Source organism: Crocodylus siamensis, chromosome 11, assembly GCF_052110815.1.
Source record: "Crocodylus siamensis isolate JL-2025a chromosome 11, ASM5211081v1, whole genome shotgun sequence".
In the NCBI taxonomy this organism is placed as follows: Eukaryota; Metazoa; Chordata; order Crocodylia; family Crocodylidae; genus Crocodylus; species Crocodylus siamensis.
In genome coordinates this window covers 22186635-22213433 of record NC_143405.1, presented here as the reverse complement: position 1 = coordinate 22213433, position 26799 = coordinate 22186635, and the positions used below count along the sequence as shown (strand labels likewise).

The 26799-nt window shown below is 45.9% G+C and overlaps 1 protein-coding gene across 10 annotated transcripts in view; it reads left to right on the top strand.

Annotated features, from left to right (window-relative positions):
- The window catches only part of DOCK3 (dedicator of cytokinesis 3), a 632225-nt gene that overhangs the window by 283667 nt on the left and 321759 nt on the right, over positions 1-26799 (top strand). For all 10 annotated transcript variants that reach the window (XM_090021446.1, XM_090021452.1, XM_090021451.1 and 7 more), the window contains exon 6: positions 3478-3626. In XM_090021446.1, coding sequence (XP_089877572.1) covers positions 3478-3626 — 149 coding nt within the window. The remainder of the gene's footprint in view (positions 1-3477; positions 3627-26799) is intronic.

Genomic DNA, 26799 nt, shown 5'->3' with positions numbered 1-26799 from the left:
GGCTTAGTGATGATCAGACTCTGTTTAACAATTCAACCTTCCCTAGAGCCAAGTTCCATTCTCTCTGTCTCCTAAGAGGTCCATTGTTATCTGAGAAAGGGAGGCAGTTGACTGACTCTCTGCCCTATTGAGTTTGTGCTATTTGTGATGTCAGTGAACCCCCTTGCTCCCTACAGTTTGAAGAGAGTGAGTAATGCATTCTTTCCCTACTTGCCTCAAATTCACCACATTTTTACAGATCAGTGTGCACTTATACATTCCCCACTCTCTCCTAGTTACATCTTTCTTTTGTTTCCTCCAAGAAGCTACTTTACAAGTTTCTTGGGCTTTTCCCATTCCGTGACATCGCTAAAGTTGGCAGTATTTTTCACCAGCCGTAGTCTCATTTCCCAGTGGAGTTTGGTTTCAGAGCACTTTTCTAATGTGCTGGTCAGGGAGCAGCTTCCATGGCTTACCTGGTCAGGCTTCAGAAATGAATATAGGAGGTGATTAGGAACAGTCAGCATGGATTCACCAAGGGCAAGTCATGCCTGACCAACCTGATTCTCACTATGACAAGATGACGGGTTCTGTGGATGCATGGTGAAAAAATGGATGTGATATACCTTGACTTTAACAAGGCTTTTGATACAGTCTCCCACAACATTCTTGCAAGCAAGCTAAGGAGGTGTGGGTTGGATGAATGGACAGTAAACTAGATAGAAAACTGGCTGGATATTTGGGCTCAGAGAGTGCTAATCAATGGCTCAATGGCCATGTCTACACGTGCTATTAATTTGCATTAGGCTTACTGAGTAGTAAGTCTTCCCCAGAAGCATGTCTACATGTGCTCCCTGTTGGGAGCAAATTTTCTCCCAACAGGAGCAGCCTGGTACAGAGCTGCTCCTGCCCTGCTCTGCCTGCCTGCAGAAACCAGAAGTAGCTCAGGCTCCACTGGGTGCTAGCTTCAAGGCTGGCAAGCGGTATGGGGCTGGTCCCAATGCGCTTAGAGCCAGGGGAGCTCTGCTGATTGCAGTGGCAGCTGTCTCCTGGCCCCATGCATATTGGGAGGGGACCTGATGTGCCCCAGGCCAGAAGACAGCTGCAGTGGGCAGAGCTCTCCTGGCCCCATGCCCATCAAGATGCACAGCTGCTAGCGAAGCCCCCTGCTAGCTAGGGTGGTTTGCTGGGTGCTGTCCTACTTCTGGGGCAGCTACTAGCGAGCCTTCTGCCAAGAAGTGGGACATGGGGCTTGCCAGCAGCTGTCTTGCTTGGGTTCCCAGCCTGCCCACCTCCCGGAACAGCTCTGTGCAGCATGGAGCTGGCTCCTCTGGGGATCAAGCAGGGGTGCTGCCTGTCTCCCAAGCAGCCAGCTCCAAGCTGCACAGGGCTGCTCCAGGGGGAGCCCAGCTGCTGCTGCCGCTGCTCAGCATGGCTGGGAAGTCTGGAGCAGGTGCAGCACAGGTCAGGTCAGGGCTGTGTGTACGGCTTCTGGCTAATCCACAGCTGCTCTGCTCCACCGGGCAGAGTTTAGAGTGGGCATAGTTTGGTCTGGGATTGGGGCTGTGCATGCAGGTCCCCACCAGCATCACAGGGCTGTGCACTATTGATGGTAGCACACAGGCTTCAGTCTGTTGCTTGGGAGGGAAGGTGCTGACCAGTTCATGGCAGTTCCTCAGAACTGCCTATGTGGCCCGTGGGCCCAAATAATTGCCCACCACTGGGCCAGACTGTTCTCAGTGATGACAGTATAAGGAGCAATGGTCTCATGTTGCAGCAAGGGAAGCTTAGGTTGGATATTAGGAAAAAACATTCTTACTAGAAAGGTAGTAAAGCATTGGAACAGGTTACCCAGCGAGGTGGTAGAATCTCCATCCTTGGAGGTTTTTAAGACCCAGCTAGACAAAGCTTGGTCTGGAATGATCTAGTTAGCATGGTTGTGCTTTGAACAGGGGTTTGGGCTAGATGAGCTCCTGAGGTCCTTTCCAACCCTAATTTTCTATAATTCTCTGACTACACATCAAAAGCAGCAACCTCCACTTAGCGCTTTTAATTGGCTCCTGAAAAACTGAGTGTTAAGTGAAACCAACTTTCACTTTCACTTTTCACTCTCTAAAGCCACCAAAATCAGGGCTGCCAGGACTAGTGTCAGTTTAAGTGCCAGCTGTATGATGCCTGTGAGTGTTATAAGGGCACTTGCTAAGTAGAATTGGGTATCAATGTAAAATGAGCGCTATAGTGAAATAGCACTGAGTGAAACAGCGTTAAGCGGGGGTGGCCTGTATCCTGTGGCATCTCTAGTATTAGGATCCCAGCATATTTTTGGTGTTTATACTGGATCAGGCCACAGGCATCTTGGCTTGGTTCTTCACAAGGATCTTGACCCACATCTTCTAGTTTACCAGCACCTGCAATGGATATTCACACAGGATTTGACTAGGGTGAGAGTAGTGCCAGAGTCCTGCCATCTCATAAATGTCTGTAAGTCAATTTTAATTGGTTTGAATGTATTTTACCCTCAAGCATACATCAGAACAAAGACCCAAATGGATGTGGTGTGAATTCAGTCATGTGTATACTGTACTCTGGGGCTATCATCCATTAGTTACTCTGCTGAACTGGTGTAGGCAGCATTCCAGCCCCATCTGGCCTTGTTATTAGAAAGTTATCTTGCTGTGACATTGTTTCAGTTCCCTGATGCATAATCACCCATCAGTTTGGTGCCCCAGCTCCTAAGAGCTTTAACACCTTAAATCAGGGGTTAGCAACCTATAGCCTGCAGGCTAGATCCAACCTGTAGAAGCCATTAGATATGGCCCATGAAGCTGGGGCTTCATTGGTGTTTGCAGCCAGGCAGGGATCTTTCCTATGCTGTGCCATAGCCAGGTGGCAGTGGGAAACAAGGCAACAACCAGGTCCTAGCACCAGCTTGCTTTTGACCTGGGTTAGACTTTTGTAGCGTGCCAGTGGAGAATGTTGCTGACTGCTGCCTTAGAAATTTGGAGTCTCTTCTAGGGCTTGATTTGGTGCTGCCATCCTCCTGTCTTGGGTTTCTGTGTCCCCAGTTGTGATCCAGGCTTGGGCTAGTCAGCCTTGTTTTACCTTTCCAGTAAAAACAAATAGAGCCTGTATTAGTTTTTTCTGGGGGACAGAAGGGGGGAAAGTATGTGTACTTAAAAGAGAAGTTATTGTAGATATACATTACACTTTGACATAAAGAAAATTGCAAAAATGTGGAACTAGAAAAACTGTGAAAAAGTGAATGGGGAATTTGGAGTTTGTGTTTAATTTTTCCTGGAAGCCCTGTGACATTGATACATATTGCTAAAGCAGCAACGTTCATTTCTGAGTTTCCTTTTTTCTAGGGAAATTTGTTAAAATTTTGTTATTTAACTGTTTAATCTCTCTCTCTCTCTCTCTCTCTGTCTTTCTCTCCCTCCCCCTCCCCCCCATCTTCCCCTTCCCAACTCCCTTTACCACCAAAATGTACCTTTACAGAAGCATAAAGTAGATCTTTTCTACAAACTGCGCCATGTGATGAATGAGCTTATTGACCTGCGTAGACAGTTACTGTCAGGTCACTTGACACAGGATCAGGTGCGAGAGGTCAAGAGACATCTCACAGTGCGGCTGGATTGGGGGAACGAGTAAGTACAGCTACCATTTAGGTACCATCTGGTTTAATTCATTTGAAATTAGTTGTCTGTAATAGATGTGAGTGATACCTTTTATGGCTAAGTAAGACAGTGAAAAAGCCGGAGCCTGAATCAATTCAATCTTTGCAGGTTTCTCTAAACTGCGTAGATTGAACCAATAATAAAATGAACTGATATTCACTTTTGAAACTGGAAAGGGAACAAGACCCCTGCAGTGGCCAATACCAGTAATACGGGGCACTAGCACATGCCTCCCAGCCTGCTGGCTGCTGTCGAAGGCACCCAAATGCAGCCAAGCAGGGCTCATCCTTGATTGGCTGCCCATCACACATCCCAAAACCCTTTGCTGTCCCCACCATAGGGTAGCAGTCCCTCCAGCCCTGGCCTGGCTAGATCCTGAGCCTCAGTGGAGGTTCCCCATACCCTGCAGGGTCCTGGAGCCCTGCCCCTGGTGCTGATAAGGTATTCCCTCCTTCACCTCTCAGTATGGTCCCACAGGGCTTGGCCCTGCCCCAGAGGCAGGAGGGGGAACCATCCCTCCATCCCAGGGCTGGCTGGATCCCCGAGACTCAGTGGGGGTTCTCTGTTCCTGGCAGGGTCCCCCAATCCCTGCCCCTGGTGCCAGAGGGGGGATTCCTCCTTCCCCCCCATGGCCCAGCCCCTTGGAGGCAAATACAGCTGGTGAGAGGGTGGGGCTAAGGCAGGGATTTTCAGCCTTTTTTAAGAAATGTACCTCTGGCAGCCACAAGGAGCGGGAGGGTACACGGTCAGAAGCAGAGAGGCAGCAGCATGGGGCAGTGAGTGGTGGCAGTGGCCATGTGTGAGCTTCTCCCCACCCTCTGTGTGACTTGCAGAGGGGTGCCACTGCCCTCACCCCCTCTTCTCCTCGGCAATCCTGCCAGTGCCCCTCACTCCCAAACTACAGTGTCCTGCCCATTGGGCCATGATGGTGCCCCTCACTCCTGACCCACAGCCCCATGGTGCTGCCAGTGCCTTGCACTCCCAACCCGCAGCCCCCCACCCCCTCCGGTTTCCCTCACTCCTGACCCACAGCCCCCTGTCCCACCCCCAGCCCTGCCAGAGGGGCCACAGCTGTCCCCGTCCTGACCGGGCTGGAGTGTGATGGCTCCATCTCATGCAGGCAGTGGCATGTCTGGCCCCAGTGCAAGCTGGAGGGAGGAAGAAGGGAGGTTTGTGGTACCCCCCACCATGCGATGGGGCTGCTGCATCACACCAGTTCAAAGTGACATCTTGTGGACAAAGGGGTGAACTACAAAAAAGCCACACCACCATCTGGTGGACAAAGAGGCTCATTACACGTCTTTGAGTGCCTTTGTGTTTGCACGCAACAGATCCATGGATGCAGTGCTTTAATTTGGGATAAGCTAAACTAAACTACATCCAGGCAGTTTTCCTGTGACATGCTGAAAAGACTTTGAAAACGGTGCGAAATCCCGCTCATGCAAACAGACATGCAGTTGAAGCACCTGAAAAAGGGCAAATCTCGTGGGCTCTAGGCTGTGGAGGGTGAAAAGTCTGGCAGAAGGGGCTTTCCTCTTCCTTCGCCTTGCAGACCCCAGCTGGGGGTTCAGTGCCCCCCCCCTTTCCAGCCACTCAGAGACAGAGGTAGCTGAAGGGTTGATTTAAGGCAGAGGCAGGCAAAGTCCAGTCCATGGGCTGGATCTAGCCCACAGTAGACTCCATTTCCCAGCAGCCCCTGCCCATGCTGTTACCGCCACAAGATCCCTGTCTGTCCCCAGAGTACCTGCCCACCATGCTGCAAGCCCTGCCAGCGCTGCTGGAGTTGGTCTCCATGGAAACTCCAGCCCCGTGCTATCACAGCACAGCTGTTGTTGGTGTCTCCATGGAAATTGGCCCCAACCACTGCTGACTGGATCCACCATTTTGCCCATTGCTGGTCTAAAAAGATTACAGCCTAACCTGAGGGTCTGTAGAGTTGAGGGGAAGAGGTGATAAGCCCCACAGAGGGTGCTTTCCCTCTCCTTGTGCTGTGCAGACTCGGGCTAGGGGGGCCTGCGGTCTGTTCCCCTGTCCCCTGTACCATCAGGCTGGCAGGCACAGGCAGAGGCTAGGAAGCAGAAGCTTTACTGCCTCAGCAATGTGAAAGCAGGGGTGCAAGGCCAGTCCTGCTCCACTGGAGCAGACAGCACAGCCTAGTTCTGCAAAGCATACAGGGAAGCTGGAGGACTCCGAGTTAACTTGAATCGGAAGGGGATCTGGGACACAAGTTCCATAAACTGATTTGACATAAACCAGTTGTCTGATACTACATCCAGGTTTATTTTAAACTGGTTTCTGCCATTTTGAAAGCAGTTTATGTGCACTGAACTGCTGTTCTGTTACAGTTTTAAACTGGTTTCTGATCACTTAAACTGGTTTATGTGTGACTTCTGTCCCTAGCTGATTGGACCAACTGCATGGTCAGGCAAGACTTGGACAAACTTTCAAATGCAGTGCATTTGCAAACTGTTGAAGTATCTGCTTGTGGGTAACTGAAATACCAAATACCACTTTTTATGAGTTTGGCGTGTACCATTTCTGCGATAAAATGGAGATGATTAAAAATGTTAAAAAGACGGGCTATCTGCTTACTAATCAGTACTTACTGCAGAAGCATGTATTTTAATGCATTCTAGGTCAGATTTGTTTAATTTGTAACAGCAGAGGGGATATTAAATCTGAGGGAATTTATGCATTGCAGTGTATCTGCATTACTATTAAAACTTCGTCAGTTTGCCAAAAATTGCTAATAATCAGTGTAACAGATGTACATCTTTGTTTTGGGGTGACAGCATACAAAAAATCAGAAATGACACTGTCTGATCCAGTGATTAACACCGTGGATCTGTGGGGCTATAGTAGTCATCTTTAATTTGGTTTTAGGTCTGGTAATCCATATAATTCTCTGTGGATGCTTACCCAGATTTATACCTCTATGCTCATTCCCACTGTGAAGAGAGGATGACATGAGTCCTCTTTCTGATGGAGCTAAAAGGGTTTACAGTAGTTTATATTTGTGTCTGTAATCATAGCCATTCACCTTAAGCAAAAATTTGCCGTGGTCCAGAATCAGTTCTTAGAAAGCAAGACATTCCAAACTTGCTAAGATTTACAAAAAGCAAAATGGACATTTATTCAGGGCATGGATCTGACCTTTTCAAAGGAAATATCACCCTATTACAACTTTTCTTTAAGCAGGAGGAAGGATTAGTTATAATTAAAGTACAGAAAAGAATTCTGTGCAAGTCACCAAAGAGAAGAAAAGTCAAATTATCCTTTGTAACTTACCCTAGTCACATCCACATTTCTTGAGCACCTGTGTCAGGATGCCCACTGAGAGAAGAACTTGAACGCATTAATGAGAACTCAGCTGGCCATCCTGTTAAATTCAGTTACTCCCTTCTTAGCTGAAAAAAGCTCCAAAGGACGTAGACTGATGGAATTATATTAAGCGACTGCTTTGCAATGTAGCATACGGAGATTTCACATTTAAACTCCCACCGATATAAATGGAGCCCAACAAACCATGCTGGAACTTCATATATATGGATATTTTTGCTAAACAAGGCTGCAGACAGTGAACAAGGGAAAGTGACAGAAGGAGTACTGAGAAAAAAGCCATTAAGACTGAAAGGGAGCTTGGCACTGAAGGGAATCAGCCTCTCTGTTAGTTCATACTGAAAAATATCCGTTAAATAGGAAAAAAAGAAATAAGCTTAAAACTAAAGATAAAATCCACTATCTGACCACTGTATAGAAACTCTGGCATCACTAGTGAAAGTAGAAGCACTTACAATAAGAAAAATACCTGCTAGGAATATTAGTAATACAATGGAGAATTGTCTGTATGGTATACAGAGAAAAGAACAATAATTATGCTGCCCTGGAGAAGCGGACTAGTTGAGATTGGAGGGTAACGTTCTAGAAGAGAAAAGAACATCTGTAGTAGAAGTGAATAAAAGTAGGCATATATATAGTTTATATAATAATGTGAGACATTTTAGAGCAAAGATAAATGAGCTAAAAATGTCTGAGATAGGACATGTCTGCGATGTGACTGAATGTCAACATTTGCAATAGCTGGCTGCTAGAATGCTTGGCCATAGACCATATAGAAAAGACAGATCAGTTCACAGAAGGGAGAGAATAGCACTATATCTAAAAAATTCTGTAGAATTAAATGATAGGATGTTTCTGAATAGCGCAGACTATGCAGCAGAATCCATATGAATTTAAATCCCAGGTCACAATAATCCAAACACAGTAATAGGATTTTGCAACCAGTTTCTGGATAAAGGAAAGGATACTGATCACATAATACTTAGGGCTATCAAAGAGGCAAACACATCAAACAAAACAGTAATAATGATTTTTTTCAATTACCCACATTGGGACTCAAGTTTAAAGAAGCAGGTTTTTTTTAACCTTAAACATTTGCTTCTAAGAACAGCTAGTTTTATGTTACACAGGAAGAGAAGTCATTTTCAACTTAGTCATAAGAAACAAAGATAAATTATTTTAAAATAACTATAATGAGATAATAATGGTCATTATGTTCTGCATACTACTGTCTCTTAGGCAAGTGCTACCGGGGACTCAGGAAACAATGCAGACAGCCCAGATTTCCTGTTTACTAAATAATGGGGGTTTGGGAGCCACATCAACAGCTTATCTTTCAGTCTGCCCTTGGAACAGAACAGGGTCTACTTTCTTTTGGGAATGGCAGGCAAAGTTAGCCCATTTTGCTCTGAATAGGGGCCATCAGTTGTGACCTGTCTGCCACCACTTTTCCCACTGCTAAATGCCACTGGTTCCCCTTGCCACCAAATTGCTGCCAGTGTCCCAGGTATGTAGGATGGATAGAATCACTTGGTGGATTGTATCCAGCCTATGGGCTGTAGATTGCTAACCCCTAGAACAGACTGTTTAGAAATGGTTTCACCAAGTTTTCTTCCGAAGTTTTACTATGGGAGGCATGAGTACACTCAGAACTATCATTGTATTAATTATCTTGAATCAAAAACATTTTTTCTTTTTTGTATGCTGAGGGCATAGACAGACTTTTATTGCTAAACAGCTTTAAAGCCCTATAAATGATTCACAGTGTTTTAGTGTTACAAAATGTATAAATGTATAAAAAATGACCCTGATTGAAACAGGTTCAACTTAGAAGCGCTTCTCAGGGACAGGCAGGCTAGGATGCTCCGGAGTGCTGCTAAGCACTTTAAAAAAAAAAAAAAGGGGGGAGAGAGATGAAATTTGAAATGTTTTGTATTTATGTCTGGCTATACCCTGATGTGCTATTTTGTTAAAAGAGTAACATTCACACATCACCATGAAATAGATAAAGCCTTACAATACTTTCAAGACCGGCTTATCAGCTTTTAATATTAGCAAAAGCAATTTGGCATCAGTGTGCTTTTCTGAAATGTCTTTTTTGCTCATATAAAAGTTTTCTGAGGATGGGAAATCTATGTTTATTAGTGCTGTACTTGGCAACATATAAGTGCATACATAAATGCATACATTTTAAGGAAATCCTTAGTTTTCTAAGGCAGTTCAGACTGATGGAAGGCTCTCCATGGTCAAATAATTTGCAAGAAACTAAGGTTTTCAAGATATATTATGTATGATTATCAGTTTATAATGTATGATGGTAACAAAGTTTTTCTGACTTTTCTTGGTATTTGTATTGTATCAGATCTCAAGCCAATAGAAGCTTGAAGTTCACAGTCCCAGATAATTCCAGGGTTATTTTGTCTTCTATATGTATTAAGTGGTACACTTTTTTCCTTTTATAATTATGCACTGTAAGAGGATCTGGTAGCAGTGTTCCATGGCCTTCCGGAAACAGTTATGAAAGGATATGCTGTAAGTATCCTTTCTTGGAAAATTCTTGGTTGAGGAGGTATTCACTTGTACAAGAGTTTTCTGCCTTGCAGCTTGCCAAGAATACTGCATACTTTCTGTTAGTTTTCTACAATGACTGTATTCCATGAAGCAATACTACTTTATAGTGTAATCTGTTAACAATATTAGAGCAAAGTATAATGCATCTCACTAGGGGTGTACTGGTACAGATTTTTGGGGCTGATATGGATGGCTGATTTTTAAGGAGGCATATCAGCTGATACCAATCTGATTTCTGATACCATCCCAGCAGCTTGAAGAGCTGTGTGCAGCTGGTAAGTCTGGTGTGGTGGGGGCATGGGGGGGCAGATCAAGACCCCCACTCTGAGGGAGGAGTAGGCTGGGGCTGGGGCAAGTGCTGCCAGCCAGGGAGGGGTGGGTGGTAGATGGGGCCATGGCTCGTCCAGGGGGTGGAGGGGATAGCTCCTGCTGCTGCGTGCCACTTGTCTAGGAGCTGCTAGTCTGGCAGCTCATTCGGCATTTGCCCGGCGGCTCCTGCCACTGCTCCCACCAATCGTCCGGGAAGGCATGGGGGGGGTGTACCCCCAGATCTGCATGGGGCAGATTCTTCCTAGCAGGATGGGGCTGCATGCAGGACTGGCCGTGGTGGTGCTGGGAGGGGGCTACAGGGGTGGGGGGCTGCAGCTACCCTAAAATTTGCCTTAGCCCCCCCTCCTCCAGTCCCTCTCCCAGTACCACCGCCACTCATCCTGCACTGCCAGGAAGAGGCTGATCTGGCCCACCCCTCCCTACCATGCCCTACTCTGTGCATATCCAGAGGCACACCCTCCCCCCCTCCGCCCTCCCAGATGAGCGGTGGGAGCAGCAACAGGCCATGCCAGGTGAGCAGGTGAGCGTTGGATGGGTCGCCAGACAAACACCCTGGATGAACTGTGGCTCTGTCCCTCTCCCACCCACCCTGCCCCGGCTGGGCAGCGCTTGCCCCAGCCTCTGCCCATGACCCAACCCTACTCTTCCTTTACCACGGGGCCCTTGATCTGTCCGCCCACCCATGCCTTCCCTCCCCTTTCCCCTTCCACCACACCAGACTTAATGGCTTCATGCCGTTCTGCAAGCTGCCCAGAGGTGCTCCTCGCTGCCTATGTGCTGTGTTGTGGCTGCACACATGCATGGGCCATTTATCTACCAAATTGTCAGTCTTATCAGGCCAATTTCTGATGCAGTCAGTTTTCTTTATATCGGTACTGAGCCGATATTGGACCAATGTATTGGTGCACCTCTATATTTCACTACTATTGCTGCAACTTTTTGCAATGTTTGCAGCCATTGTTGTAATGTGATAATTAATTTGCACTATCACCTCAATTTTTTGCAGTGACAGATTGTTGTCTAGACCATTCCAGTTGCTCCAAAGAGCACAAATTACCATCTTCAAATATCTAGACTACCACTTTCCATAAAATTGTCCTTAGATGTCTTTTGATAAGCTTGGAGTCTCCTTTTTTAATGTCAAAGATGGTTAGTCAATTTGATATTTTTTTAATGTGAATTTTTAAAATTGTTGACAGCTAAAGCCTGTTGTACAATTTCTCTCTTCTACATGCCTTGCTGAGTTTTATATATGAAATGAGCAGTACATGCATTTTTTAAAGGATTATCACTATGAAAAGCTGTATAAAAATGTTGACCTTAAGAAATAATTAGAGGTGCACTGATATATTGGTCTGATATTGCATCAGGACCGATATAAAGAAAACTGGCTGTATCGAATATAAGCCTGATAGGGCTGATAATTTGGCCAAGAAATGCCCATGCTGCACACAGTTGCAGCACAGCACTGGGCAGCAAGGAGCACATCCGGCAGCATGGAGAGCTACTTCCAGCTGGTAAGTCCATTATGGTGGAAGGGGGACGGAAGGGGCTGGGGGGTGCAGATCAACCCCCACCTTCCCCCCTCCCACAGTGAGGGAGGGGGCAGAGGCAGGAGCTGCTCAGCTGGGGTGGGGCGGGGCGCTCATCCTGGGGGGCAACTCCCACCATTGCTTGTATGCTGGGAGGGCACAGGGGAGTGGGGGGCAGTGTCCCTGGATCTGTGTGGAGCGGGGCAGGCTGCAGCTGGGTCTGTGTGGGGCTGTTTTTGATGGGGGCTGATCTCAGAGCGGGTGCTGGTGGCACTGGGAAGATGCTGCATGCTCTCCAAATTTTGGCACCGCGCCACTCCGCTCCCAGTGCTGCCACCACCAGCCATCTAGCACAGCCTGTGCTCTTCCTGGCGCATGGGTGGAGGCAGGGCATGGAGCCAGGCTGCGCCTGGAGGCAGCAGCACTGGGAGCAGAGCTGCAGTGAAATTTGAGGTGGATGCAGCATCCTTCCAGTGCCACCGGCACCTGCTCCAAGCCCAGCCCCCCCCACCCCCCCAGAAGAGCCCTGCACATCCTCAGCTGCAGGCCGCCCTGCCCTGTGCAGATGCAGGGGGCGTCCCCCTCCCAAGTCCTCCCGGGGTGTGAGGTGCGGAGGGAGCTGCCTCCCTCCCCACCCCCAAGCCATGTCTCCGGCCCTACCTTTCTTGCCTTGGCAGTGCCTGCTTCTGCCCCCTCCCTCACTGCAGGGTGCATTGATCTGCACCCCCCTTGCCCCTTCCTCCCCTCTCTCCCCCTTCACCATACTGGACTTACCAGCTAGAGGCAGCTGTATTGGAAATTGGATCGTATTGGCCGATATGCCTCCTTAAATATCAGCTATTGGTATTGGCCCCAAAAATCTGTATTAGTGCACCCCCAGAAATGATAGATGACATTTTTGTGGGACTAACAGAAGACAAGCACACAAACAAAAATAGAATTAAACTGATCAGTATTATGGATGCCCTATGCCAAGATAGGCACCCTTTTCCAGCTGCAGCCCAGAATTACCTACCCTCATTCAGAGGCTAGTTGGTGGGCATTAGGACCCAGCTGCTGCCACCTCTTGTCTCTGCAGCATCCTGGGGAGAATACCTGCAGCCAAAACTAATTGTACTGTTGGCTGGATCTGGCCCATGGGCTGTAGCTGGCTGACCCTTGCCAATTCTTTAAGGTATGTAGACATGCCCATTACTTGGTCCAAAGTTTTATTTACCTATTCCTCTTTTGGCTGTTAGCTAAATAGTTGTCTCAAAACTCAGTATTAATTCCTGAGGATTGTATGTCACTGTGGAAGTTGAGTAGCTGAATTACTAGTTAATGTAAAGGCTGCAGAATCAGATCTTTAATTCATTAATTACTGGTCCTTCATTTACAGTTGTATCTTTTCTTTGTTCCCAGAATTAATTGTAGGTCCTGGATAGTGTGTGTGGCATGGCAGGAGGCACAATTATGTGGCTTATGCATTAGATCCTGTTGTGCCTTTACCTGCACCTGTAGAGGGGGCCTCCATTCAAGCAAGAATATCAATATCTAGAATTTAGCTTCCAAAATGAATGTGGCTGAAATCCTAGGAATTCACAAAAAAGCCACCTAGATATCAGGGTACAGGGCCATTTAATGCAGACAAGCTGTAAAAGAAAACTGAAACTCATTCAGAAAGAACAGTTGTATTCAGTTGGGTCAGTTAAGCCATGAAGTCCAAAAGATGCAGATTTTACCGAACCTCACCACTACAAAAACTTCTCTCCATAAGGTAGTACAGCAACAACCTCTGTGGATTCACCATGCAAGGAATATTCACTTTCCAAGCATTTTGCCAGGTCTATGGCCTTTTACAGCCATGGGGATATAAATAGATAAGATTTACTCCTTTAAATGAATCATTCTGGCATTCTGTTGGCATTAATAACAGTGTTTTTAGAAGATAAATTAATAACCAGGTTGTTAGCTTCTGAAGATGATGCTTTATCATCTTTAAGAGGGAGCTGCAAATTGAATTTGGGTGTAGATTTAGCTATATGGAGCTGAAATCTGGCTTCTGATTATGTAGAAAATGCTTGAATAACTCAAAAAGCTGGTTGCTTACATTGCTTCCCAAGACTTATTCAACTAAATTCCATTGGAAATTTTAGCTCTCTGAATACAGCATCATCTGTATAAAATAACTGATACAACATCAGTGTGTTGCAAACATTTTCTAAAGGCTTGTTTGTATACAGAGGCTATTTTGCACTGAGCTGTTGTGCAATAACTGTTGCAGAGTAAATTGTTTGGGCTAGACATAGCCATATGTCCAAGTGCTTGCTATTCCAGTCCAAACATTGCTTCCATATGGCAGGAAGAAAGCATTGAACTACAGATCTAGAATGACCAGAAGTGGTTGAAGAATTCAAGGATGACAAAAGTCAGTCTTCTGGAGATCCTCACAGAGCGCACACTGGAGCTACAGTGGCAGCTTAACCAATATGAGAGCTCCTCTAACTGTTCAGAAGCACGAGGCTGTTCCTTCTGGAAGTTCACACTCCTTGTACATTTTGGTCAGTAGGTAACCAACTGGCAGTGCTGACTGCTGGGGCTGTTGTGATGGACTGGTATTAAAATTTATTGTTGATACAGCTTACAAGGCTTGCCAGGGCTCAGGGGCTTACTGATGGCTTTGCAAAAATGAAGTTCTCAGACTGTAATGGAGCAGTTGATGAAACTCACATTCTCATTCTTTGCCTACTAGGCCATGCATCTGCATTTACAAATTAGAAGGCTTTGATACTTTTCTCTTTGACTCTAAGGCTGGATTACCATTATAGCAGATTCATTCAAATTAAAGCGAGATGATCCGGAATAGATAGTGATTCTAGGATCCTTTAGGAAATCATATATATTTTTTATTAATGAAAAAGATTTTCTCATATGACCATTATTGTCATTAAGGATAGTGACATTCCCTTGGTCATTCTGGCAGATCTAGCTTATACTTTACTTCCCTGGTGACTGAAGCCTTTTTCACTGGAGACGTGGATCATAGAAAGGCGCTGTTTAAACACTGCCTAAGCATTTGGAGAATGACAGTGAATTGTACCTTTGGGGGACTGATGGAAAGATGTTGTTTGTCTAATGACAAGGCTAAGCAATACTTGCTAGTATTATAATTGCAGTCTCTCTTTTGTATATCTGTGAACACATCCATGGTTGGCAGACAGAGGTGCTGAGATTTTCAGAATGCTATGACTACCCAGCAAGGTATCCTTTCCAATTGCCTGAGCACATTTTTACTCTGAAGAAACATGTGTGTGTACCCATGCACAAATTTTACTTGTATTTTATTCAAATGTTTCTGATATTTTATGTTTTTATGAATTTTTAAATATTTTTATCAGTCACATTTGAACAAAAGCAGTCTTTTTTAAAAGTGCAAATGAAAAGCAGATGTATATACTTCTGTTAGAAGTGAAAAAAATTGCAGTAACTTTCAAAATAGAAACTTAGAAATGAGCAATGCAACAGTGTAAACTTATACAATGTAAGTGCATGTATTTTTTAGAAATGCCACTACAAACACAAGGACCCTACAGTTTACTACCAGGCACAACTGTAGGCTTTTTGCCTGCCCACTCTCCTGGTATGTTGTGGACTGTGTTGCTGTGTCCAAAAGCACTTTCTTTGTGTTTGAGGATTTGCAGGTGGGTTTCTTACTGCCCTGAGCCAGTGGTCCACATGATGACTAGAAAATGTCATTTAGAGGTTTGCTTTTAGGAACTGGATATGCATTAGAGCAATGGTCCAGGGCAACAACAAGGAGTGATTTCTAAAAGCCTGCTTGTTACAGTCTCCTTCAAGGCCCAATGTGACTGACACCGACAAACAGCAAGCAGACACACAGGCTGGGAAACTGAAGACATGTACCACACTGTCCCATAACAGAGATAAGAGACCCTGGAGCATTAGCACCAAGTCACAGTGTCCAAGTGTAGAGCCCTTAGGATATCTGGTTTTGGTAGAGGGACCAAATTAGGAGGACACCGGAAAGAAGCAAATTAGGATGTATGCATGTGATGGGTTTGTGAAACAAGGGAATATGCTGACAGGACAGAACATGGACAGTATGGTGACCACAGAAAGGCCAATCTAATATGCCCAGAGAAGAAGAGTCATCAGAAGAGAGGAAGAATACAAAAGGAGGTATTTCAGAGCAGCAAAGGGTCCCCAAGAGAAGAATCTGAGGCCACCATGGACAGAGAGCACACCACTAGCCCATCTCATCCACCCCACGGATGTGGGTGGGCTTTAACCTCCAACCTCCAGGCTGCTGACATCTGACTTTCAAGAGAGAACCTCAGAGTGATGCTTGTGTACTGGTCAGACATAGCTTGACTCTGTGAATCCTGGTACTGTTTGATATAGAATTGTTTGCAGTATTCTTATCTGCTATCACTGTGTATCAATGAAATTCACCTGTTATTGAATGGAGAGGTCATGGTTGGTCTGAGGGTTTAGGTCTCATCAGCAGAAGGTATCTGGAGTATAAATCCAGTGCCAGAACATGGAAAGAAGTTCTTCAGGGGGCTATGCTCTGAACTGTTTCCAGGATGCAGAATCCTTCAGGGCAGTCATATGGGAATTGCTTAAGGCTGTTGAGCTGTACTCAGGGGTTTTGATGCAGTATATTTTCAAGCAATATGGTCAGCTTGTGCATGATCTCTTGAAGTTGACTCTGAGTGTCCCTGGCTTTCTCCATAGTCTCATGGGTCATGGTAAGGCTATGTCTGCTTAGCTCCCTGTCTTCCTCCTCCTTAAGTCTCTTTTCTCTCTTCTCCAATTCACATTTGTGGGAGATGATAAGGCTCCCGTCTTTGGCAGTTGCACTGGTTCAGGTGCAAGGGCATGACGGCTGAGAAAGTTAACAAAAACTGTTGTTGTTGTTTATTTAGTTTCCATGGCAGTAAATAATATATATTTTATCTCAACTTTGAAATGCTATCCTTATAGCTCCTTCCCAGTTGTCTGAAGACCGGAGATGATAAGTCATTATCCTACTTTCCCAGTGCCTTGAAATCCTGATGCAGTGTGTGCCCTTTTTTTACACTATGGGTCAGATTCTTTTTGGTGCTTAAATGGACTTAGATGCTTAAATGTGATCCAGGTCCACCCTGCCTGAGTTCTTAAAAACAGTTAATGAAAAAGGTTGGTGGGTCCTCCTCTGCATTACCCTTTTGTGGCTTAGTTTGTTGGGGATAAAATGATGTTAAGCAGATATTTTAGTGGATTTTCAGTGACTTAAAAGAGCATGGAATCAAATTGCACATAGGTACCTAAGTTCAATTAGACAGCAAATTAATGGAATAGAACCTGGTCCTTAGTCTGCTTGAATGGTTCATGAGTAGAATGGTTGAAGGATTTTTGTTTTGTAGGTTCTGATCGTTTATGGCTGCTTTGCAGATCACAGCACTGCATTACTGGACAGAACGTTTGTTGGATATTAGGGATAGGTTGAGGGTTCCAAGAAGTTTTCAGGTTGCAGGTTAGTTCTTGAATATGTATTGTTGGAGGTATTCATTATTCTGGAGGATATTTAACTGATTTATGTGACCAGAAAGCAAAGAACATGCTTGTTGCAGAAGGCTTAAGGTAGGCTGCTGATGTGCAAAATCATTCCCCTAAGTTGCTGCAGGTCTGGAAGGGCAGATTTACTTATGCCAGACAGCTTTGCCTTGCAGTGTTGAAGCCGAAATATAACACTTCCTCTGCCTTGAATTCTATTTTATATCTGCTTCAGACTCTTATAAAGTCTGTCAGAAAATAGAGTTTTCTTGTAATTGCCCACTGGTTTCTGGAATAGGTGCTGACAGTATTCTCTGCATTTTGCTTTCCTGAGACTTTATTGATCTCTGTGCATTTTCACGATGTGCAAGTTTTATGGGGTGAAATATGCTCCAGAAAGATTATTGTTTAAATGTTATGCACTGTACCAAGTACACTCCTATGAAATATATGTAATACAATGTTGTGGAATGTATCTTGTACAGTGTTAATATACTTTCATAGCTTTTTGATATACTATGAAAACTGCATCCTCTAGCTAGGGGGTAAGGCAAAATAATTTGGATAATTCTTAGTTTTCACACTATTTAGACTCATCTCATGAGGTAGGCTGCAGCTCATGCACCTCTGAGTGAGTTAGTCTATAGGGTGCCACCCTGCTCTGCCTTCTGCCTGACTTCAGACTAACGTCATTTACATTATGGGTTTTTTTTTTAAATCTGCTATGTTAAATAAGGGAGGTGGGTAGCATAGGGTTGCCATTTGAGCATGAGGTGGATGGCAAGTGTGCAGTCCTGATCAACTAAAAGGGAAATACACTAGGAAAGAGAAAGTGGGTGCTTTTGAGGAAGGGTGCTGAACTGGCATTACTGGGTGGACCAATTGTGACACCTTTCCTTTAGCAATTGCTTTGTAAGCATACTTATTCCTATGGTTCCTTATTCCTAAGGAAGAAATGGCTTCCTGAACCCTCACAGTAGTCCAGTGGTACTGACTCTAGGTAAATATTTACAACTGCAAATAATGGCCCTCTCCTGGATGCCTGTTTGATTAAATGGGGAAGCAACATTTGATCAACATGATCTTAGGGCAGTAGAGAGCATATGAGTAAACAGACTTGTCTGTCTTGCTGTTATGCAAAACAGTGTGGTATGAGAGTTCGAGGACCATCAAGCTAATGTGAAATAAAGATGTGTTTACCCAGACATTATGTACATAAACTTAAATCACATCAAACTTTCAAACAGCATTATAGAATATGCATTGCCTGAATACTAGTTCCCTGAGGGGTAATTTACAGCAAGTTAATTTTGAAAAAGGACATAGTTTTAAATAGTTACAATCAGGTGGGAAGAATCTTCCATTTCTATTCAATGGGTTCCCCAAAACCTGGACTAATAATGTCATGGGAAGACTTATGGCAAGACTGCCCAACTTCTTAACGGGCAGAAGCTGCACACCCCACAGCCTGCACTGGCATGGCCCACAGACACCCACAGTGCACTGCATCTGGTATGCAGCTGCTCTTCCCCTTGCTGCACCAGGCATGCTGGCATGTCTCTTCCACCACTGCACTGAGCACACATGCCCAAGCCCCACCTTCAACTCCCTGGGTGCAGGTTCCTTTGCTGCACTGTGTCAGTGGCCCATGTTGTGGGCTACCCTGACATTGCAGGCTGTGCCACATTGCTCCACGGCACACCCAGGGTGACACAGGAATCAGAAGTCTGAAGGAGGGGGAGCCTGAAACAATAGGGGAGTGGTGGCCTGGTGGAAACCCAGGGGCCCAAGCTAACCTATAACCTACCAGTTGGACAACGCTGACTTATGGTAACAGTGTATTGAGAATACAGTAATAACGTTGAACTTCTGACATCTGCTTATTTAAAAAAATATGGTATTACTGAAAAAATAAAAGGCTAAATTTCCAAGCAATAATTCAGAAATAGAATTTACAAGGATTTCATCATAATATTCACTAATATATTGCATTTTAGAATTGCATCTATGAGGTAACTTCCTGACTTTAAACAGGGAGGTTTATAAAAGCACTATGTGGCATTATCATAGAATCAAAGAAAATTAGAGTTGGAAGGGACCTCAGGAAGTCATTGAGTCCAGCCCCCTTCTCAAAGCAAGTCTATCCCCAAATAAATCATTCCAGCCTTGGCTTTGTCAAGCTGGACCTTAAAAACCTCCAAGGATAAAGATACCACCACCTGTCTAGGGAACCTGTTCCAGTGCTTCACCACCCTCCTAGTGTGAGAGAGTTTTTCCTAATATCCAACCTAAACCTCCCTTGCTGCAACTTGATACCATTGTTCCTTGTTCTGTCATCTGCCAAGAACAGTCTAGTTCCATCCTCTTTGGAACCCCGCTTCAGGTAGTTGAAGGCTGCAATTAAATCCCCTCTCAGTTGTCTCTTCTCCAAACTCAGTAAACCCAGTTCCCTCATCCTTTCCTCAGAAGTCATGTGCCCCAACCCCCTATTTTTTCTTTGCCTTCTGCTGAACTGTCTTCAGTTTGTCCACGTTGTTTCTGTAGTGGGGGGACCAAAACTGGACACAATACTCCCAGTGTGGCCTCACCAATGCAGAATAGAAGAGAATAATTACTTCCCTCAATCTGCTGGGAATGTTCCTACTACTGTAGCCCAATATGCTGTTAGTCTTCATGGTAACAAGGGCATACTGTTGACTTGTATCCAGCTTATTGTCCACTGTAACCCCAAGGGCCTTTTCTGCAGTGATGCTGCTTAGCCAGTTGTTCCCGAGCTTGTAGCAGTGCACGGAATTCTTCTGTCCTAACTGCAGAACTTTGCAATTGTCTTTGTTGAACCTCATGAAATTTCATAGTTTCATAGTAGCTAGGGTCAGAAGGGACCCAAACAGATCATGTAGCCTGACCCCCTGCCACAGGCAGGAATGAATGCTGGGTTCACAAGACCCCAGACAGGTGATCATCCAACCTCCTCTTGACTTTGCCCAAGGTAGGGGCGAGGACCACTTCCCTAGGAAGTTGGTTCCAGATTTTGGCCATCCTAACTGTAAAATATTGCCTTCTGATCTCTAACCTAAACCTATTCTCCATCAGCTTATTACCATTGTTCCTCATCACCCCAGGTGGTGCTGGCGCGAAAAGGGCTCTACCTATTCGCTGTTGATCTCCCCTGATGAGTTTATAGGCAGCCACCAGGTCCCCCTCAGCCTCCTCTTGCTGAGACTGAATAAGTTCAGGTCCCTCAGTCTCTCCTCGTAGGGCCTGTCCTGCTGCCCTCTCACCAAGCAGGTAGCCCTCCTCTGAACCGTCTCCAGGCTGGCCACATCCCTTTTGAAGTGCGGCGCCCAGTACTGGATGCAGTACTCCAACTGCAGCCTGACCAAAGTCGCATAGAGGGGGAGTATCACCTCTCTGGACCAGCTTGAGATGTATCTTTGGATGTGTGACAAGGTATGGCTGGCTGCGGTCTGGCATTGGTGGCTCATGTTCATCTTGAAGTCAATAATGACTCTAAGATCCTTTCTGTCTCTGTGCTTTCAAGAAGGGAACTCCCCAGCCTGTACGTATGCTGTGGATTCCTTCTCCCAAGGTGCAGCACCCTGCATTTTTCTACATTGAACCCCATCCTATTCTCATCTGCCCACTTTTGTAGTCTGTCTAAATCTATGTGCAGCCTCTCTCTCCCTTCAAGTGTGTCCACCTCATCCCATATCTCAGTGTCATCAGCAAACTTGGACAGTGTGCTTTCCACGCCCTTGTCCAAGTTGCTGATGAAGATGGGTGCGGCCCTTCAACTGGCTGGAGGGCCGCACCCAGAGAGTGGTGGTGGATGGGTCATTTTCGACCTGGAGGGATGTGGGCAGTGCTGGGGAACTCCCTTCTTGTCAGCACAGAGGCAGAAGAAGATCTTGAAGTCGTCATTGGTGCCAAGATGAATGTGGGCAAGCAGTGTGTGGAGGCAGTTAGGAAGGCCAACCACACCTTGTCATGCATCCACAGGTGCATCTCAAGCAGATCCAAGGAGGTGATACTTCCCCTCTATGCGGCACTGGTCAGGCCCCAGCTGGAGTATTGCGTCCAGTTCTGGGCACCGCACTTCAAGAGGGATGTGTACAACATGGAGAGGGTCCAGAGGAGGGCCACTCACATGATAAGGGGGCAGCAGGCCAGGCCCTACAAGGACAGGCTACAGGACCTGAACTTGTTCAGCCTCCACAAGAGAAGGCTGAGGGGGGATCTAGTGGCCTGTTACAAACTAGTCAGAGGGGACCAGCAGGCACCCTGTTCCCCTGAGCACTGCTAGGAGTGACTAAGAATAAAGGTCACAAGCTGGCAGAGGGTAGATTTTAGGCTAGATATCAGGAGGCGCTACTTCACGGTCAGGGCGGCTAGGATCTGGAACCAACTTCCACGAGAAGCGCTGCTGGATCCTACCCTGGGGGTGTTTAAGAGGAGGCTGGATGAACACCTTGCTGGGGTCGTTTGACCCCAGTACTCTTTCCTGCCATGGCAGGGGGTCAGACTTGATGATCTGCTCAGGTCCCTTCCGACCCTACAAACTATGAAACTATGGTGTCATCCATGAACTTGCTGAGGGCACAATCCATCCTATTGTCCAGATTATCAGTGAAGATATTGAGCAAAACCAACCTCAACGCAGAGGTCCAAAGGAGGACCTGCAATATGAAGAACAGTTGGTGGGAAGACAAGGTGAAGGAAATTCAACATCTTGGTGACATCCATAATATGCACAGTATTTTTTAGTGCCAGCAAAGCCACCTATGGTTCAACCCCCTTGTGGACTAAGGATGGAGGAGATCTCATCAGGGGAAGGGGAGCCCTCAATGCCTGCTGTGAGGAGCATTTTGAAGACCTTCTTAATAGAAATTTTGTTATTGACAAGACTGCTCTCAATTCCATCCTGGAGCATCCAGCCAGAAATGACCTCAGGATCCCTCCATCCCTTGGTGTGGTAAAGAAAACTGTCAAGCATATGAAGAACAACAAGTCATCTGGAGCTGGTGGAACCCTTGCCAAAATCTTCGAGCAGGCAGGAGAGGAGCTTACACCACAGCTCCGTGCCCTCATTTTATGGCTCTGGAATGATAAGGAAATCCCAGGTGACCTCAGGGATGCCATGATTGTGACAGTCTTCAAGAAAGGAGACAGGTCTGACTGTGGAAATTACAGAAGGATCACCTTGCTGTCCACCACAGGAAAGATCATTGTAAGAATTCTTCTAAACCTTGTCCTTCCACTTGCTGAAGACCTCTTCCCAGAATCTCAGTGTGAGTTTAGGGCATTAAGTGGCATAACCAACATGTTCTTCACTCCTCACCAGCTGCAGGCAAAATGCTGGGAACAACATAAATCCTTCTACATTTGCTTTTGACTTCAAGCCTTTGACTCTGTCAACCAAGCAGCATGTTGGAGGATCCTTTTGAGGTATGGCTGCCCACTGAAACTCATCACCATTCTTTGCCTGCTCCATCCATGACTGTGTGCAAGTGGTGGTTTTCAATAGCAGATCTATCATGGATCCCTTTGAGAGTAAGATGCTGCATCACTGCTCCAACACGCTTCTTGATATTCCTTACTGCAAAGCTACATCTGACCACCAACAGGCTTTCAGTCAGAGTGGCGCTAAACTACTGAAAGGATGGTAAACAGTTTAATCTCAGCTGACTCTGAGCCAAAACCAAGCCTACCCCGATCTCAGTCATCAAGCTCCAGTACATTGATTGTACAGTAGTATGTGCTCTCAAAAGCAAACCTTCAGGCAATAATCAGTGTCTTAATGAGCCATACAAGAAAGTGGGACTGATACTTAACATTCAGAAGACTAAGGTCTTCTATCAACAAGCTCTTAATGAACAATCCCCAGCTCCGTTAATTCAGATTCACGGTGAAACTCTGAAGAATGTTGAGTATTTCCCATACGTCAGAAGCCACCTCTTGCAGAATGCTGACATCAGTGAGGAAATCCAACATCACCTCAAATGTGCAAATGCAGCCTTCGGATGTGTGAGGAAACATGTTCAGAGATCATGACATCAGATTAAAAACCAAGCTCATGGTTTATCAAGCAGTCTTGATCCCTACCTTACTGCATGGAGACATGGACAATGTGCAGAAGACCTCAAGTTGCTGGAGAAGTACCATCAGCATTGTCTGTGGAAGATCCTTTTAATCCAGTGGGAAGCCAGAAGTACCAACATTAGCATCCTCTCACAAACAAACACCACAAGCATCAAGGCAATGATCATTGGACACCAACTTTCCTGGGCTGGCCATATCATCTGGATGTCTGACTGAGTTTTATTCTCCCAGCTCAGTCAAAGGCATACACTCAAGAGGAGGGCAGAGAAAGATGTCCTCAAGGCAAACTTGAAAAAATTTACTGTTAACATCAACTCATGGGAGGCAATTGCACAAGACCACCCTGAATAAAGGAAGAGTTTACTGCAAAGATCTTAGTACTTGAAACTTCATGACATCAACACGGGATGGAAAAGTGGAAGCAGCAGAAACATGGACCAAATCAGGAATCAAGAGCCATCCACTCCCACTCCCCAAGGAAACACATGCCCAAGTTGCAGCAGAACCTGTCAATCCCAGATTGGCCTTGTCATCTGTCTTCAGACCCACATATAAAGCAGTCATGGAAGACAGTCATCCTTGACTGCAAGTAGGGGTGCACTGATAGAGATTTTGGGGGCTGATACTGATAGCTGACATTTAAGGAGGCATATTGGCCAATACCAATCCAATTTCCAATGCAGCTGCCTCCAGCTGGTAAATTCATTGTGGTGGAAGAGGAGGGTGTGGGGGATGTAGGTCAATGCTCCCCATGGTAAGGGAGACGGCAGAGGCAGGAGCTGCCCAGGCAGGGGGAGGGGTGACTCCCACCGCTGCTTGTATCCCAGGAGAGCATGGAGGGCAGGGTGTATGCTCCCTGGATTTGTGTAGGGTGGGGTGGGCTGCAGGTGGGGCTGCATGGGGCTCTTCTCAGTGGGGGCTGGGCTTGGAGCAGGTGCTGGGGGTGCTGGGAGGATGCTGCATCCATCCCAAAGTTTGCCGCCACTCTGCTCACAGTATCACCACCACCAGCCACCCAGCACAGCCCCAGCTCTATGCCCCACCTCCACCCACACACCAGGAAGACCCAGGGCTGCCTGGTCTGAGCCCAGCCCCCTCCAAGAAGAGCCCTGCACAGCCCCAGTTGCAGCCCACCCTGCCTCATGCAGATCCAGGGGGCACACGGCCCTCCCCCGCCCGTGCCTGCTTGGGGTGCAAGCAGCAGTGGGAGCCACCTCCCCACCCCCCATGAGCTGCGGCTCCACCCCCCTTCCCCCCGCCTGGGCAGTGCCTGCCCCCTCCCTCACTGCGGGGGGGCGTTGATCTGCCCCCCCGTACCCCTTCCCTCCCCCCTTTCCTTCCACCACACTAGACTTACCAGCTGGAGGCAGCTTTCCACGCTGCCGGATGTGCTTCTCACTGCCTGAGTGCTGCATTGCAGCTGCGTGCAACACAGGCATTTATCGGCCAAATTTATTGGCCCCATCAAGCTGATATTCAATATAGACAGTGTCTTTTATATTGGTACCGATCTGATATGGGACCAATGTATCAGTCCACCTCTAACTACAAGGGATTGCTCATAATATAGTACAAACTATGTATGATATTAGTCCAAAGCTAAAAGGCTCATGATTTACTATGTGGTTCATTGGGCTGAGCCCCAGCAAATTCAACAGCATTTAAAGCCATAGTGACCCTACAACCCACCACTGCTCAGTATGTGTGTACTCTAGATCAGTGGTTTCCAAACTTTTTTGATCACGTACCCCTATCAGTAAAAAATTTTTGAGCACACACCCCCAATATATGTATATTTATATAAATATAAATAGAAGTTCTAATATTTTCTTCCCACACTCCAGTGGATCGTCTTGTGCACCCCGCTTTGGAGACGACTGCTCTAGATACTGCCTGCAAAGGATCCATATGCTAATTAGCGCCTCACTCATGACTGGAACCAGGTGTTCTTGTCACGAGTCATGGTATCTTCTAAAAGGTTATATGCAGGTGAGGCATAGGGCAATCTGGTCTGTCTCCACCTCATGAAAGGTGGAGCAACACTAATCATATGTGACAGGCTGAGAGTGGGGGTGACAGAGGGATTCTGGGGCCCTATTTGGTGATGTGTGCCAGCCATTGAGGCTGATGAAGAAACAGGAAACATTGGAAAAGGGGGCGGGGGGCAAGGGGCGGGAAATAGGTGCTGCTCAGCTGTGGGAGTAAAGAGGTAGTTGAAAAGTATTCACTGTAGTGGCTCACAATGACTTGACAGGGAGTCAGTCCTGAGAGGAACTAAGTGAAATGGGCACTACCATATATCTTATTCATATGGGCTTGACTAACCTAGTTTTGCGGTAGGTTCCTGTGAGTATGTTTGCTCGATGTGGGGCCTTGTGTTTTTTAGTCATGCTCAGTGTTGGCTGCATTTAATCAGTTTCCTAGATGGTTTCCATTACTGAGCATGTGCTTAGAAGCAATGTAATGATACACAATGTATTTAATTAGGTTTCCTTGTATGTGAATGTAAGATGAAGGGGGGTATCTTTTCATGCTAATTGGGGAAAACACATCAACTTGTGTCTGAGTAAATACAGTAATTTATATCTTCTTAAATATCATCTCTGGATTTACCCAACTGACTGAATCTAAAGCAGTTCAAGTTGGTATAACTGACCTAGAAAGTGCTGGAAGAGGTATGTAGTTAGAAAAGCAACTAACAGATGATTAATAAAAAGTTGTAAATTAAAATGACTTCTTTGACCCCACGAAACAAACATGCTCTAAAAGAGTACAAAACTCCTATATGGGGACAATTTACATGATCATCATTTTTCTTGCTTAGCGTTTATTTATATTGTGCTAACACCTAGTGCTGTGTTGGAGTCTGTACAAAGATTTCAGAGAAGAAAAAGGTATATTAGTAAAGACTACCTTAGATTTTCTTCTCGGTAGGGCTGGATGACAGTGATAATGATATTTGCACCTGTGGGACAACCAGGAAGGATGGTCCATTTTGGCATGGTCTGTACAAACACAGAATATTAAATGGTGTCTTCTTCAAAAAGTTTACAGCCTAAAGAGGCAAGACAGACACCAGTCATAAGGAAACAAGCAGAGTGAACAGTGCAATGGCAGCACAACTCATGCTGGTTCCTTGATTTTGGGGCAAGCTACTTTGGAGGGCATAACTAAATGGTAAGAAAACAGAAGGTCAAAGTAGGGGAGAAGAGGTAGAGGTGCAGAATGAAAGTGAGGCACAGCTATAGTAAAGGTGGAAGAGAAGTCTGGTCACAGCTGGGGAAGTTCCCCTCTTTGGCAGCTTCTGCAAGTGTTGCTTCTGGCTGGAGATTGTCCCTGACTCCTAGCTCTAGCGTTTCCCAAAACCACTTTGGGGGAGAGGGGAGGAACAGGACATACCACCTGTGTCCTAGCACCCCCAGATTTGTCTGTGTGTGGGGAGAGTGTCCTCTGCACAGTTCTGGGTACACTGTGTTTTGAAAAGAGGATTGGCTCCAGCTGCATCCTATTTTACACCTTCTCCTTCCAAGTCCTTGCTTTGGTCATCTCTGCATCTGTTCTGAGCAGCTAGAGTCATAATCTTCTATCTGTCCTTGAAATGTCATTGAATTTCTTTTTTTCATGCAAGTAGGTTGCTCACTAAATGTATCAGTAAAGGGGAAATGCCACATGCTAGAAAGCATTCAGTCAATGTGAGTAATAGGGCTCCAGTGAGGTAACCGACGCCAGTGATA